Raw genomic sequence first — 15,406 nt, forward strand, 5'->3', positions numbered from 1 at the left:
ATGGAGGTGGCAAAGAATAAAGATTAGATTTAAAAAATTCAGTAAAACTTAATTTTTTGTAGTAAACAGCCTGCATTATCAGATTGAAGATCACATCGAAACACGGCATGGCAAATTTGAGAACTACGTTTTCTGCCAATAAAAAATGCATATAATAATATGACTTTTAACAATTTATATAAACAAGTACGCTCAGGTTGAACACTTTTGAACACATTAAATTTGAAAATAGTGGTGTTGTTTTTATTTTTATTTTTTTACCAGGTATCTGTTTCTCAGATTTCCAGTAAGTCATAGCTCCTTCTGTGGCTATAGTCTTTGTCTGGACTTCACTGTAGACTGGTGGTGTTACAGACAGTAAGTCTATACTACACCCAGTATATACAAAAGTGGGCCAACCACGGTTACTGGGAGTGACTGGTTCAGTAATTTGTGCTGAAGTATGTGTTAATGTTTCATGTACCTTTATGGCATTTAGCAGACACTCTTATACCCAGTGACTTAAGTGCTTGGTTAATCTGCTTGGAATGTGACCTGGAGCTAGTTTAGTGTGGCTGGTATCTAAATATGCCTTTGAACTAAAAAGAAAAAAAACTACTCTGTTACTAATACACAATACAGTTATTATCACAGGTCTGCACCTGCTGAATACTAACTTGACTGAAATACTACAAGTTCAAGTTTCAAGTTTCAAGTTTGGTTTATTCGTCACATACATAGTCATACACAGTATAACTCGCAGTGAAATGGTGGAGAGTGCTCTGTCCAAACTGAGGAAAAGAAAACAGGGCTGCATAAAGAAATAGAGATATTCTATATATGTGAAATATATATATGCAAAGAGAAATATATATATTCTATGTATGTACAAAATATTTTAACAATGTATGTACAATATATGTATATTATGATTATATACACAATGTACAATGTATATGGTTGGGTATATATGTACACAATCTACAGAATGTACAGTGCAGGTGTAATATGGTTGGGTATATATGTACACAATCTACAGAATGTACAGATCCATTTCGTATAATAACATATCTACAGTTGTTGTGTTACAAAGTAATTGAATATAAATATATATATATATATATATATATATATATATATATATATATATATATATATATATATATATATATATATACAGATATACAGTTATGTTACATGGTGGTGGTGGTCCCCACAGTTTATCAGTTACCCTGATTCAGGGCCCGAATGGCCTGTGGGAAGAAGCTCCTCTTCAGTCTCTCTGTCTTGGTCCTCAGGGAGCAAAAGCGCCTCCCTGACCTCAACAGAGAGAAGAGTCTATTGTTGGGATGGGTGGGGTCCTTCACAATCCTCCTGGCCTTGGTTTGGCACCGCTTGTAGTAGATGGTCTGCAGGTCAGGAAGTTCTGTGTGAGTGATGCGCTCTGCTGAACGCACTACCCTTTGGAGTGCTTGTCTGTCCTGCTTGGTGCTGTTCCCAAACCAGACTGTGATGTTCCCCGTGAGGATGCTCTCGATAGTGCAGGTGTAGAAGTTCCGCAGTACCTTGGAGGGCAGTCTGAAGTCTCTTAGGCGTCTGAGGTGGTAAAGACGCTGACGAGCCTTCTTTGCCAGGGAGTTGGTATGGCGGGACCAGGACAGGTCCTGTGAGATGTGAACACCAAGGTACCTGAAACTATCTACTCTCTCCACCGTGGTTCCACTGATCCTCACAGGCCGCTCCTGCTTCTTGCTGCAATCCACGATCAGCTCCTTTGTCTTACTGACGTTTAGGAGGAGATTATTTTCCTGGCACCAGTTTTCCAGGTGTTTAATCTCCTCCAGGTAGGCCCTCTCGTCGTTGTCCGAGATCAGGCCCGTGACAACGGTGTCGTCAGCAAACCTGACAATGATTGTGGAGCTGGAAGTGGTTGTGCAGTCGTAGGTGTACAGTGAGTAGAGCAGGGGGCTTAGGACACAACCCTGAGGAGCTCCAGTGCTGAGGGTGAGGGTGGTTGAGGAGCAGTTGCCCACCCGTACTGATTGTGGTCTGTCTGTTAGGAAGTTGGAGATCCAGTCGCACAGGGATGTATGCAGTCCTAGATCCCCCAACTTAGTAGTGAGTAGGGAGGGGATGATGGTGTTAAATGCTGAACTGTAGTCGACAAACAGCATTTTAACATAATTTCCCCTCCCTTCGTCCAGGAGAGTCAGTGTAGTGTGTAGTCAGTGTAGTGTGGAGCAGATGTGCAATTGCATCTGCAATTGCAATTCAGTATGATGCAATAATGCATAAATACTTCAATAATAAAATACAGTATGCAAGGGCTCAATTAATGTAATTTGGATGTACAATAGATGGGTCTTCAGATGCTGTTTAAAGACATCAAGGGACTCGTTGCAAACGTTAATTCATGTTGTTTTACTGCAGTTCTGCTTTTGGCAATACAGGAAGTGAATATGGTTCTGCCAGTTAAGCTTACTGAATTAACTCAGCCCTTCGGACACCCAGTGAAGTTCGTTCCACCACCTCGGTGGTGGTAAAGAAAATATTTGTGATGCTTGTCTTTCCCGAGGGCTTGTGGGTCAAGTCAAGCAGAACGTGTTTAATGTATTTCCTGCCTTAAAATGACTTTGTCAGGCCTGACATAAATGGATTTTTGGTGAAGGTTTATTTCCACCATGCCTTCAGTCAGTGACCGGTTGGTGTGACCTGCCATTAAAATGTAGAGAAAAAGCAGTATAGGAGTCATAAATCTAAAATGATACGTGAGGTCACTTTTGGTTTTGAATCTCTCTGTCTCGCCCTCTTTCACTATTTTGGAATATTGTTGGGTTTTACAATAAGACATCAACTGAGAATGTCAGCTAAGCAATGTAAGAATGTGAAATACATTAACTTTAACATTATCATATTTTATTAACTTTAACATTAACGTATTTTATTGGGCAAATAATAATATTAGCTAATATTAGCTAGCTAGCTGCCTCAGTTAAATAATCTGCATGTTACCTGATGGCAGGAAATAACATTGAAAGATTAATGTATAATCCATAATTTATTCCACAATACTAAGATAATACACAAATAATCTTGGTCTGGATTTCAGACACCACCTACCAACTTTCTATCAAACATTGCTATCTATCTTATAACCAAGCTGATGAGAAGACAGGACAGCAAAGTGCACAGAACCCACCTACCTGCAGAGAAGATCCAAGAGTGTATTATGTAACCGTGCTTGTATCTAGCAGAGTTATCTTAGCTAGATAGGAAGGACCACCATGAAACAGAATCATCTAATGTATTAAGTGATTCTTCCTTAAGATCTTTGCCACCAGGTTTCGTGCCCACTCTGCACCCATCATGGTACTGATTGTGTTGAATGGTTTCCTATTAGCACATTCCTGGAACAATCCTGGGGTGCTATCAATTAACTTTATTTATTTATTTAATATATATCAATATACATCCATTTTTGCTATGTGATACACATGAACACATGTTCAGATCTTATCATATATATATGATAATTGTTTTTTTTACATAGCCCACTGAACCATGTAAGCGATGCAATGACAAGATTATATACATGATATTTGCTGAAACAGCTTTCTTAGCTTATTTGAAAAATATTTTTCATTTGTACTGTTACAAATTTATTCACATAATTTGCATGGTGATTGGCTTTTTTTTTTTTTAAAGAATGCACCAAGAATTCTACGGACTGAGTAGAAAATCGCCCTGGGCAGATTGCAGATAGCAGTCAAGCTGCAGCTTGTATAGTCCATTCCAAAAAGACTATCCAGGCCACACACTGCAGAATTTCTATCTCATTAAATAAAAGACAGTGATCCTAGTACCCTAAAATGCTGTTTTCATTCCCAACAGGAAAGCAGAAGATTGGGTTAATTATCCTCAACCAACCTTTGGATCAGCGTTTCTTCCATGTCCTCTGGAATAAAGGTACCAGTTACACGGTGAATATTGGACACTGTGAATATCGCACACTGAATTGCTATTTGCTTTTTGTCGCTTGGCCCAAGTATCCATGGAGAAAATGTGAGACCTCTGTCTTGAAGTCCCTGAAATGTCAGGCAGGAATAAACAGTGATGTATGGGTCTACTTCTAAATCTCTGTGGGATACATGTGGTCTTTCTCCATGTCAAGTACACTCACTGACTGACTCACTGGCCGACTGACTGACCCCCAGTGTTAAAATGCGCCTGCTTTGCTTTGTGCAAATTTTGCTGATGTGTCTTTTTCTGCTAGAATCCTTCCATTTCTTTTGGAATTCCTTTTGCATTGGATTGTGACTCATTTCTATTGGTGGGTGGGTCCGAAAAGCCCATTGGTCAGTTGATATTTAGATGGACATGTATTCTGACCCTCGGCCATGCCCACTTCCTGAGCTGCATTTTTCCTTAGACTAAGGCAGTGAGTAGCTGTGAGGTGAGTTGGTAACCAACTGATACACTAAGAAATTTATGATGCAATAAGATAGAAACATTAAATTATACTGCATATCGCAGTGTTATGTGTGGATGTGTGTGTGTGGGTGTGTGGGTGTGTGTGGGGGGGCGCGGGGTGTGAGTGTGTGGGTGTGTGTGTGTGTGTGTGTGTGTGTGTGTGTGTGTGTGTTTTATATATACTTGTTTGCTTAGCTATATTTTACATTACAGAGCCTGGTCTTTTAACTGTTGATGATGGTCTTGATGGCTGGCAATAATGACTGGCTATACCAGTATTACGTCCAGAGTCCCTCACAGACAAAATTACAGGAGGACATATATGTTAGATTTACTTATTTCATGCGGCTTGAGTATAAACATGATGAAACTATAGATGTTTCACTGTCAGATACCTATTGCATGTTTTTACAGCAATAATTACAAATGCGTGCTAAAAATTGGAATGTTAAAGAGAAACAGTATTTGAAAGCATCAACTGCCAATAATTTAATTTTTTTAACCTATTTCTCCTGAAAAAAACATAGCTCTGTATGAAATGGCTGACATGTTTAACTCAAGGTTGAGATGAAGTGTAGGTATAGTTGTGCCAGAAAATGTCGGGAAAAAAAGGACGTCTGCCTAAAACAAATACTGTGGAAAACCGAGCAGCCGTAGAAGCTCAAACAGAACCAAACAGCTGTAGCAGCTCAAACAGAACCAAGCAGCTGTAGCAGCTCAAACAGAACCAAGCAGCTGTAGCAGCTCAAACAAACAGCACCAAGCAGCTGTAGCAGCTCGAACAAACACAACCAAGCAGCTGTAGCAGCTCAAACAAACAGAACCAAGCAGCCGTAGAAGCTCAAACAGAACCAAGCAGCTGTAGCAGCTCAAACAGAACCAAGCAGCTGTAGCAGCTCAAACAAACAGAACCAAGCAGCTGTAGCAGCTCAAACAAACAGAACCAAGCAGCCGTAGAAGCTCAAACAGAACCAAACAGCTGTAGCAGCTCAAACAGAACCAAGCAGCTGTAGCAGCTCAAACAAACAGAACCAAGCAGCTGTAGCAGCTCAAACAAACAGAACCAAGCAGCTGTAGCAGCTCAAACAAACACAACCAAGCAGCTGTAGCAGCTCAAACAAACACAACCAAGCAGCTGTAGCAGCTCGAACAAACACAACCAAGCAGCTGTAGCAGCTCGAACAAACAGCACCAAGCAGCTGTAGCAGCTCAAACAAACAGCACCAAGCAGCTGTAGCAGCTCAAACAAACACAACCAAGCAGCTGTAGCAGCTCAAACAAACACAACCAAGCAGCTGTAGCAGCTCAAACAAACACAACCAAGCAGCTGTAGCAGCTCAAACAAACACAACCAAGCAGCTGTAGCAGCTCAAACAAACACAACCAAGCAGCTGTAGCAGCTCAAACAAACACAACCAAGCAGCTGTAGCAGCTCAAACAAACACAACCAAGCAGCTGTAGCAGCTCAAACAAACACAACCAAGCAGCTGTAGCAGCTCAAACAAACACAACCAAGCAGCTGTAGCAGCTCAAACAAACACAACCAAGCAGCTGTAGCAGCTCAAACAAACACAACCAAGCAGCTGTAGCAGCTCAAACAAACACAACCAAGCAGCTGTAGCAGCTCAAACAAACACAACCAAGCAGCTGTAGCAGCTCGAACAAACAGAACCAAGCAGCTGTAGCAGCTCAAACAAACAGAACCAAACAGCTGTAGCAGCTCGAACAAACAGAACCAAGCAGCTGTAGCAGCTCAAACAAACAGAACCAAGCAGCTGTAGCAGCTCAAACAAACAGAACCAAGCAGCTGTAGCAGCTCGAACAAACAGAACCAAACAGCTGTAGCAGCTCGAACAAACAGAACCAAACAGCTGTAGCAGCTCGAACAAACAGAACCAAACAGCTGTAGCAGCTCGAACAAACAGAACCAAACAGCTGTAGCAGCTCGAACAAACAGAACCAAACAGCTGTAGCAGCTCGAACAAACACAACCAAGCAGCTGTAGCAGCTCGAACAAACAGAACCAAGCAGCTGTAGCAGCTCGAACAAACAGAACCAAGCAGCTGTAGCAGCTCGAACAAACAGAACCAAGCAGCTGTAGCAGCTCGAACAAACAGAACCAAGCAGCTGTAGCAGCTCGAACAAACAGAACCAAACAGCTGTAGCAGCTCGAACAAACAGAACCAAACAGCTGTAGCAGCTCGAACAAACAGAACCAAGCAGCTGTAGCAGCTCGAACAAACAGAACCAAGCAGCTGTAGCAGCTCGAACAAACAGAACCAAGCAGCTGTAGCAGCTCGAACAAACAGAACCAAGCAGCTGTAGCAGCTCGAACAAACAGAACCAAGCAGCTGTAGCAGCTCGAACAAACAGAACCAAGCAGCTGTAGCAGCTCGAACAAACAGAACCAAGCAGCTGTAGCAGCTCGAACAAACAGAACCAAGCAGCTGTAGCAGCTCGAACAAACAGAACCAAGCAGCTGTAGCAGCTCGAACAAACAGAACCAAGCAGCTGTAGCAGCTCGAACAAACAGAACCAAGCAGCTGTAGCAGCTCGAACAAACAGAACCAAGCAGCTGTAGCAGCTCGAACAAACAGAACCAAGCAGCTGTAGCAGCTCGAACAAACAGAACCAAGCAGCTGTAGCAGCTCAAACAAACAGAACCAAGCAGCTGTAGCAGCTCAAACAAACAGAACCAAGCAGCTGTAGCAGCTCAAACAAACAGAACCAAGCAGCTGTAGCAGCTCAAACAAACAGAACCAAGCAGCTGTAGCAGCTCAAACAAACAGAACCAAGCAGCTGTAGCAGCTCAAACAAACAGAACCAAGCAGCTGTAGCAGCTCAAACAAACAGAACCAAGCAGCTGTAGCAGCTCAAACAAACAGAACCAAGCAGCTGTAGCAGCTCAAACAAACAGAACCAAGCAGCTGTAGCAGCTCAAACAAACAGAACCAAGCAGCTGTAGCAGCTCAAACAAACAGAACCAAGCAGCTGTAGCAGCTCAAACAAACAGAACCAAGCAGCTGTAGCAGCTCAAACAAACAGAACCAAGCAGCTGTAGCAGCTCAAACAAACAGAACCAAGCAGCTGTAGCAGCTCAAACAAACAGAACCAAGCAGCTGTAGCAGCTCAAACAAACAGAACCAAGCAGCTGTAGCAGCTCAAACAAACAGAACCAAGCAGCTGTAGCAGCTCAAACAAACAGAACCAAGCAGCTGTAGCAGCTCAAACAAACAGAACCAAGCAGCTGTAGCAGCTCAAACAAACAGAACCAAGCAGCTGTAGCAGCTCAAACAAACAGAACCAAGCAGCTGTAGCAGCTCAAACAAACAGAACCAAGCAGCTGTAGCAGCTCAAACAAACAGAACCAAGCAGCTGTAGCAGCTCGAACAAACAGAACCAAGCAGCTGTAGCAGCTCGAACAAACAGAACCAAGCAGCTGTAGCAGCTCGAACAAACAGAACCAAGCAGCTGTAGCAGCTCGAACAAACAGTACCAAGCAGCTGTAGCAGCTCGAACAAACAGAACCAAGCAGCTGTAGCAGCTCGAACAAACAGAACCAAGCAGCTGTAGCAGCTCGAACAAACAGAACCAAGCAGCTGTAGCAGCTCGAACAAACAGAACCAAGCAGCTGTAGCAGCTCGAACAAACAGAACCAAGCAGCTGTAGCAGCTCGAACAAACAGAACCAAGCAGCTGTAGCAGCTCGAACAAACAGAACCAAGCAGCTGTAGCAGCTCGAACAAACAGAACCAAGCAGCTGTAGCAGCTCGAACAAACAGAACCAAGCAGCTGTAGCAGCTCGAACAAACAGAACCAAGCAGCTGTAGCAGCTCGAACAAACAGAACCAAGCAGCTGTAGCAGCTCGAACAAACAGAACCAAGCAGCTGTAGCAGCTCGAACAAACAGAACCAAGCAGCTGTAGCAGCTCGAACAAACAGAACCAAGCAGCTGTAGCAGCTCGAACAAACACAACCAAGCAGCTGTAGCAGCTCGAACAAACACAACCAAGCAGCTGTAGCAGCTCGAACAAACACAACCAAGCAGCTGTAGCAGCTCGAACAAACACAACCAAGCAGCTGTAGCAGCTCGAACAAACACAACCAAGCAGCTGTAGCAGCTCGAACAAACAGAACCAAACAGCTGTAGCAGCTCGAACAAACACAACCAAGCAGCTGTAGCAGCTCGAACAAACAGAACCAAGCAGCTGTAGCAGCTCGAACAAACAGAACCAAGCAGCTGTAGCAGCTCGAACAAACAGAACCAAGCAGCTGTAGCAGCTCGAACAAACAGAACCAAGCAGCTGTAGCAGCTCGAACAAACACAACCAAGCAGCTGTAGCAGCTCAAACAAACACAACCAAGCAGCTGTAGCAGCTCAAATGGAACTGAAAGGTTTTGGAGGAAAACAAAATTAATAGTACTCTTCTATGAAATAATAATGCATAAATGCATAATTATAAAAAGATATCAGAGCTCCATAAGGTGATTACTTAACTTACTTTGACTTCTTCAGTCTGTGTTTTAGGTCAATTTCCAACTGCGTAAATATTTTGAGACTTATTTTTAGTGTTCTTAGATTATTAACCGTTTCACAGAAACAGGCATATTTCAGGATGTTCTCAAGATTGCTGTGATAAAACCTCTACTGAAGAATACAATCTAGATTAATCAATTTGAAATATTTCTAGACCAAACATACATTCTTAAGTAAAATTCTAGTCTGGCTTCAGATCAGGTCAGAGTACTGATGCATTATTAAAGATAGTAAACAATCTCAGAGTCACAGTACTAAAACATTGTTGTTAAAGATAATTAACAATCTCAGAGTCACAGTTGTGAAACATCGTCATTAAAGATATTTAACGATCTCAGGGTCACCGTACTGAAACGTTGTTAAAGATAGTTAACGATCTCAGAGTCACAGTAGTGAAACATCGTCATTAGAAATAGTTAACGATCTCAGGGTCACAGTACTGAAACATTGTCAATAATGATCTCAGAGTCTCAGTAATGATACAGCATTGTTAAAGATAGTAAATGACCGCAGAAGCTCAGTAGTGATGCAGTGTTGTTATAAATGATCTTAGAGACTTAGCAGCTGAACTGAACTGTTAAAGATAAAAGTGGAGATTAAAGATTAAAGTGGAGCATTTTATACAGTGAGTCATATTCTTATGAACTATTGAAAATTGGGTTGGACTTGCTGGAACTGTGTTAAATTGTTTGACACATCTTAAATGTAGAAGGTATATTGTTAGTCTAGCTGAGCATTGTGCCAATGAACATGATATAATTTATGGTGGTCCACAAGGTTCTGTGTTAGGCACACTTTATTTTCTTTGTATATACTTCTATTAGTTTACATTATTGAAAAACATGCAGTCAGTTATCACTGCTATGCTTACAATACACAAATATAAATTTCTGTAGAGCCAAATGAAATGATACAAGTGTTTAAAACTAACAACCCATCTGTCTAGTATTGTTAACTGGTTGAATAGTAATTGCTTCTTAAATGAATAAATTCGAAATTTTGGCATAGGTTTACACTTTAAGACTTTAGACCATTCTCAAACTGCAAGACACAGAGTAGCTGATTTTTAATTTTTCTTGACTGGATTACTCTTGTGCATTATTCACTGGATTACTAAAAAACACAACTTGCTCAGAATCTCACAAAAGAATGTATAACAACCATTTTAGCCTCATGCCTTAGCAAATCATGTGTTGGAATAAAATGCTGTTTTATTGAAGAACAAAAAGACTGATGAAGTGGCCTTCTGTTTTTATCACTAGAATTTGGTGCACTCTACCAATTCATGTTCCTGAAGCATATGTTGTTTGCTGTGAAGCACTTTGAGCTGAATTTTATGTATGAGAGGTGCTACATAAATAAGTAAAATTGGATGCTCTCTTCACTAGTGCGAAATACAGGGAGACATGTCCTGCTCCTCTCCCTCTGTCCCCAGTTCCTGCGTCACGTAGTTTCAGCATCATTATTGCACCGTGTCGTAATTGCATCGTGTAGTCACTGCGTTGTCGTTATTGCACCGTGTCGTTATTGCATCATGTAGTTACTGCGTTGTCGTTATTGCACCGTGTCGTTATTGCATCATGTAGTCACTGCGTTGTCATTATTGCGTCGTGTCGTTATTGCATCGTGTAGTCACTGCGTTGTCATTATTGCGTCATGTCGTTATTGCATCGTGTAGTCACTGCGTTGTCATTATTGCGTTGTCGCTATTGCATTGTCATTACTGCGTCGTGTCATTACTGCGTCGTGTCATTACTTCATGTCGCTATTACGTCGTGTCGTTATTGCATCGTGTCGTTATTGCGTTGTCATCACTGCGTCATGTCGTTATTTCATGTCGCTATTGCATCGTGTCATTATTGCATTGTGTAGTCACTATCGTGTCATTATTGCTCTATGTCATTATTGCGCCGTGCCATTACTTCATGTCGCTATTGCGTCGTGCCGTTATGACATTGTCTAATTATTACATTGTCTAGTTATTGCGTCGTGTAGTTATTGCATTGTTTAGTTATTGTCGTGTAGTCACTGCATCTTGTCGTTATTGCGTCGTGTCGTTATTGCGTCGTGTCGTTATTGTGTCGTGTAGTCACTGCGTCGTGTCGTTACTGCGTTGTGTTGTTATTGTGTCGTGGAGTCACTGCGTCGTGTCGTTAATGCGTCATGTCATTATTGCGTCGTGTAGTCACATTGCGTCATGTTGTCACTGCATCATGTCATTACTGTATCGTGTTGTTCCTGCGTCATGTTGTTCCTGCGTCATGTCGTTCCTGCGTCATGTCGTTATTGCATCGTGTCGTTTTCATGCAGATTTTTTCCACTAAGCCAAACCTCTCTTTTCTATTTTAAGAGAAGGTACTGTATTGATTACCTGCAATGGTTAGCTGCTCTCCTGTTTCAAACGTTTTAGCTCCCTGTGCAATGTTTAACTGCAACACGCAGCCCATTTGTTTTAGCATGGTTTCCCCATTTTAACACCCACTTGTTCTATACCAAAATAATTCACAAACACAATGACCTCCATGAAATGTTAGATCACAGGATTAAATATTTTATATTAGAAACATATTAATACATTTTGCATTTTAGCAAGACAACTACATATTAATGTCAGTACCATCTTAGACCTTAAATATACCAGCTAGTTTTAAGGACTTTGAATCTTTTCATCCAGTTTAAATTCTTTTTTACTTTGATTTCCAAAAGACTTCCCAATTGTCAACTAATTTAAATGAAGAAGTTTTGTCTTCATCCATGTGTTTCATCTGATGCTTGGTCTTGTCAAAAACATTTCTCATGATCTTCAAAGCCTGCAAGAAGCTCACCCATTTCTGTTTGTCTGTAAAAGATGACCCACGTATGACTACATTCGTTATTTTTTGAACCCTATTTCCCGGCCTCAGAAAAGCAGTGCGATTTTCATGAGGGCCGCATTGTGGACCTCATGACAGGTGTCTGTGTCCGTGTGTGTCCGTGTTTGGGGGGGTGGTGTTTATTGTGGGCTGGGTCTGAGAGCAGTGCACCTCTCCAGATGGTTTGCCTGGAGGAGCCAGTGCAAGGGCTCCACCCCTCTCCACTGAGCCTCAGAAGTCTGGCCCTGTGGGGCCGCACCCAATCCCTGGAGCCCGGTGATCAAAGCCAGCTCATTTCAGATAGCAGACCTGCTTTTGGAGGGAGTTCACCAACAGCGCCTCTCTCTAGTTCGGCTTCGGCTCTCGGGTGCTGCGTGCGGGCTTGCATCAGTAGCTGGACACAGCCCGGTTGCTGGATTATTCTCAAAGAACCAGCCATCATATTTATTATGTCTCCAGGCCATTCGTAACATTCTGGGGCAAAGTTATATGCAAAAAGACATATCCGCTTAAGCCGAGAGGGTAAAAATCCCACAGAAAATATGACGGTCCGGATCAGAAGTCGGGGATAGTGGGATACCTGAGCAGGAATCCTCACCTGTGTCCTTGGATCCTGTGCTCATGACATTACACTGCGAAGAACTCTACACACTTTTACTGTAACAGTTGAGGGGGTAACAGAGGGGGCAACAAGAGTCATCTTACTTTGATGGAGGGCGGGGGGGGTAACTGCTCCTCTTCACCCTGCTCTTTGTCTGCCCGGCCCGTGGTGGTTTGGAAAGGCCGTGGATCACTTCCCCTCCCAGCCTGCGTTAAATCACAAGCAGCAGAGCCTCTGCCTTATCAACACCACTTACACATAAGCCACCAGCACACAACCTGCTGGAGCCCCTGACACACGTGAAGCAGGCCGGCGGGATTACGGAATGTTTACTTACAAGGTTGTGTGTCCTGCACTGGCCGAGCTGATCAGGACTTATTCATTCCTGCAGTACCCTCAGATGGAAACTGGGCCTGATGGAGCTCTGCGTGCCACGTCGTCTCACATGCTGGAGCTTTTTTGTTGCTCTTTTTCAACAAGTTGCTTTCTGATGGATCACCAGTTAATATTGGTTAAGAAAATGATAATCAAAAAACTATTAGTGTTTCAGCAGAAACTGGAAGGTTCCATGTAGCGTTAAGGGACATGGAAAGGCTTTTACGTACAGGTATCTATTCACTCCAGTTTTATACCTGTAAATGCTAAGCCATGCACAGTGTTCTTGCTATATCTACAATTACAGTATTGTGGCCCCGATTTGCATGGTGACAAAATTAGTGAGTTTCTTGCATTTAGATGAGTCTCCCTGAGTCCTTTTCTCAACAGGAGATCTGTGCCAAAGAGAAGTGCATCCTGATTTCCCTTTCTGAGAGGAGGTAGCATGGGGAGATGTTTTGATGGTTAGATCTTTATATAGACATCCTTTCTTTGATTCAACTCTTGAGTTTCTTCCGACGGCACACGTGTAACGGAACTTTCGGCTACCTCTGTGTTCACAAAGTCTTCCGTGGTGTTTTGTTTTTTTTGTCCTTCATTAATGATTCAAATTCTTCAGACGTGCGCAGGAACACAAGAAGGGTGGATGGCTTTTCCCGTGTATTCCTGCACGGATCCCAGTAAAGTTTCCTGGCGCGTGTCATCAGGCTGCGTCCTGTTCTGGGGTGGTCCATCTAAAGATGGTGGTGTATTACAAAAGCTCGCCTTCGTGGGTTTGCGAATGACGACTCATCCTTCTAGACTCCTGAGTGGTCCCTTCAGCTAACTACAAGAGTAGCCAACTTCAGTTCGGCATCGGTCTTAATGCAATATTTATGCGTCTCCGCTTGTTTGGAGGTAATGAGAGGGGGATGTGGGGTTTATGGAAAGACTCTGTATCTCCCATTTGCTCTCATCGAGAGGCGCCAGCGCGCCAGCCTCGAAGCAGTGCTGGGGTTCACGCCGGCTACCATGCTGAATTTTTCAGGAAGCAAAAATGGGATGATTGTCAATGTTTGTGTCCCTCTGGCAGCCCTGCTAGAGCAGGTTTATTAGTTAAGAGAATAAATGAACATGAAAACATTTAAATGCTCTTTGAGTTGAACTGATTCGTTGGTTAACAGCAGTTGCCTGCTTGGTCCTCTAAAAACTACAGCAGCAGTGTTTAGGTGACTGAAGAAATCACAGCTCCCCCTGCTTCACAGATGCCTTTCTGTTTTAAGCATGCACTCCAAATTAGGAGCCTTAACAATTTTATTCCCTTTGTCCCTGTGATAAATAAGTGTAAGAACTTCAAAGGTACACTGTTGCTCTCAGAATACCTTGTTTAAAATCTCTAATGGATTCACTGGAAATTCTTGCTGTTTAAAAATTCATGTTTGCAACCACCTGCTATCATCTTGAGAACGAATCCCTCACCAACTGTGTTTAGTTCAGTGGTAAAAATTATCCATATTTATACGCTCTCTGAACTTTTGTGTTTGTAAGACTTCAAAATACTTTAGGTTGTCATTTAAAGATCACACCTACTTTAAACAAAACCCCGGAGAATATGTTGTGATGTTAATATCTAGCCTACCATGACATCATGGGAGGAATTGTTTACTCATGCATGTTTTATGGCGTGTAGGACTGCACTTATCTTGTTGCTGTAGCTGGTCTCTGACAGAGACCATAGATCACAGACTCGTCCAAATAGCTTACCAAGCCCAGACCCATCTGTAGTCTTTATGAATGCACAAGACGGATGTGGTGTCAGAAAACTAGTTACAGTACGGTGTAAAATGACCATTTAAGAGGCATGAAGTCAGGACTGAGATTCAGGACTGAGGCTTGCTTGATCCCTCTCTCACACACACACACACACGTACGTGCGTACATGCGTGCGTGCGCGCGCACACAAAGTCAAGGGTTCATTTTGGCTCTTTCTAACCCTCTCACGTGAATTCACCCTTTCTGTTGTTCACCTTCACTGCAATGAGACCCACAGCGCCGACGAGAACGCCGACGATGACAGGACAAGCTGACCTTCATCCCCGAACGATCAGTTCTCCAGCAAGCAGCACGAGGGGGCCGTTACTGTCAGCCTGTCGTCATCTAGAATAATCTATTTATCATTGTTGTGCTTGCGCACTTGCTGAGATAGGCCCTGAACTTGTTTCATGCTCCGCTCCCTCCCTTAAAGCAACTGCAGCGGGGACTCCAGCGCGATGCTGCTGCGCGTTAACGACGCATTCTACGGCCCTTCGTTAAAGGGACGAGTATGCGCTGCAGGTGTGAGCGAGTCCGTGTGGCGAGCCTGCCCGCGTATCGGCTTGTCCATGTCGTTTGTGTGTCCTTGTAGCGAGCCTCGTCAGTGTGGTTTTTGTGTCGTTTCAGCTGTGATCCGGGCGTGTGCGGATGGAGGAGCCAACCAACTTTACCAGTTCACAGACGGCCAGAAAGAATGGTACAAACATTCAGCTTGGTTCCTGTTCGGACTCTCCACAGGTTGGGAGCTGGGGGACATTTTTATTGTGTGCTGTTGGTGTCCAAACCAGGCATTCCAGATGAG

The 15,406-nt window shown here is 43.0% G+C and overlaps 1 protein-coding gene across 3 annotated transcripts in view; it reads left to right on the forward strand.

The window, feature by feature from the left end:
- Nucleotides 1–15,406, forward strand: part of tpk1 (thiamin pyrophosphokinase 1) — a 57,128-nt gene that overhangs the window by 9,854 nt on the left and 31,868 nt on the right. For all 3 annotated transcript variants that reach the window (XM_027028810.2, XM_027028811.2, XM_027028813.2), the window contains exons 3-4: nucleotides 3,871–3,945; nucleotides 15,232–15,301. In XM_027028810.2, coding sequence (XP_026884611.2) covers nucleotides 3,871–3,945; nucleotides 15,232–15,301 — 145 coding nt within the window. The remainder of the gene's footprint in view (nucleotides 1–3,870; nucleotides 3,946–15,231; nucleotides 15,302–15,406) is intronic.

Source organism: Electrophorus electricus, chromosome 5 (assembly GCF_013358815.1).
Source record: "Electrophorus electricus isolate fEleEle1 chromosome 5, fEleEle1.pri, whole genome shotgun sequence".
NCBI classification, from domain to species: Eukaryota; Metazoa; Chordata; class Actinopteri; order Gymnotiformes; family Gymnotidae; genus Electrophorus; species Electrophorus electricus.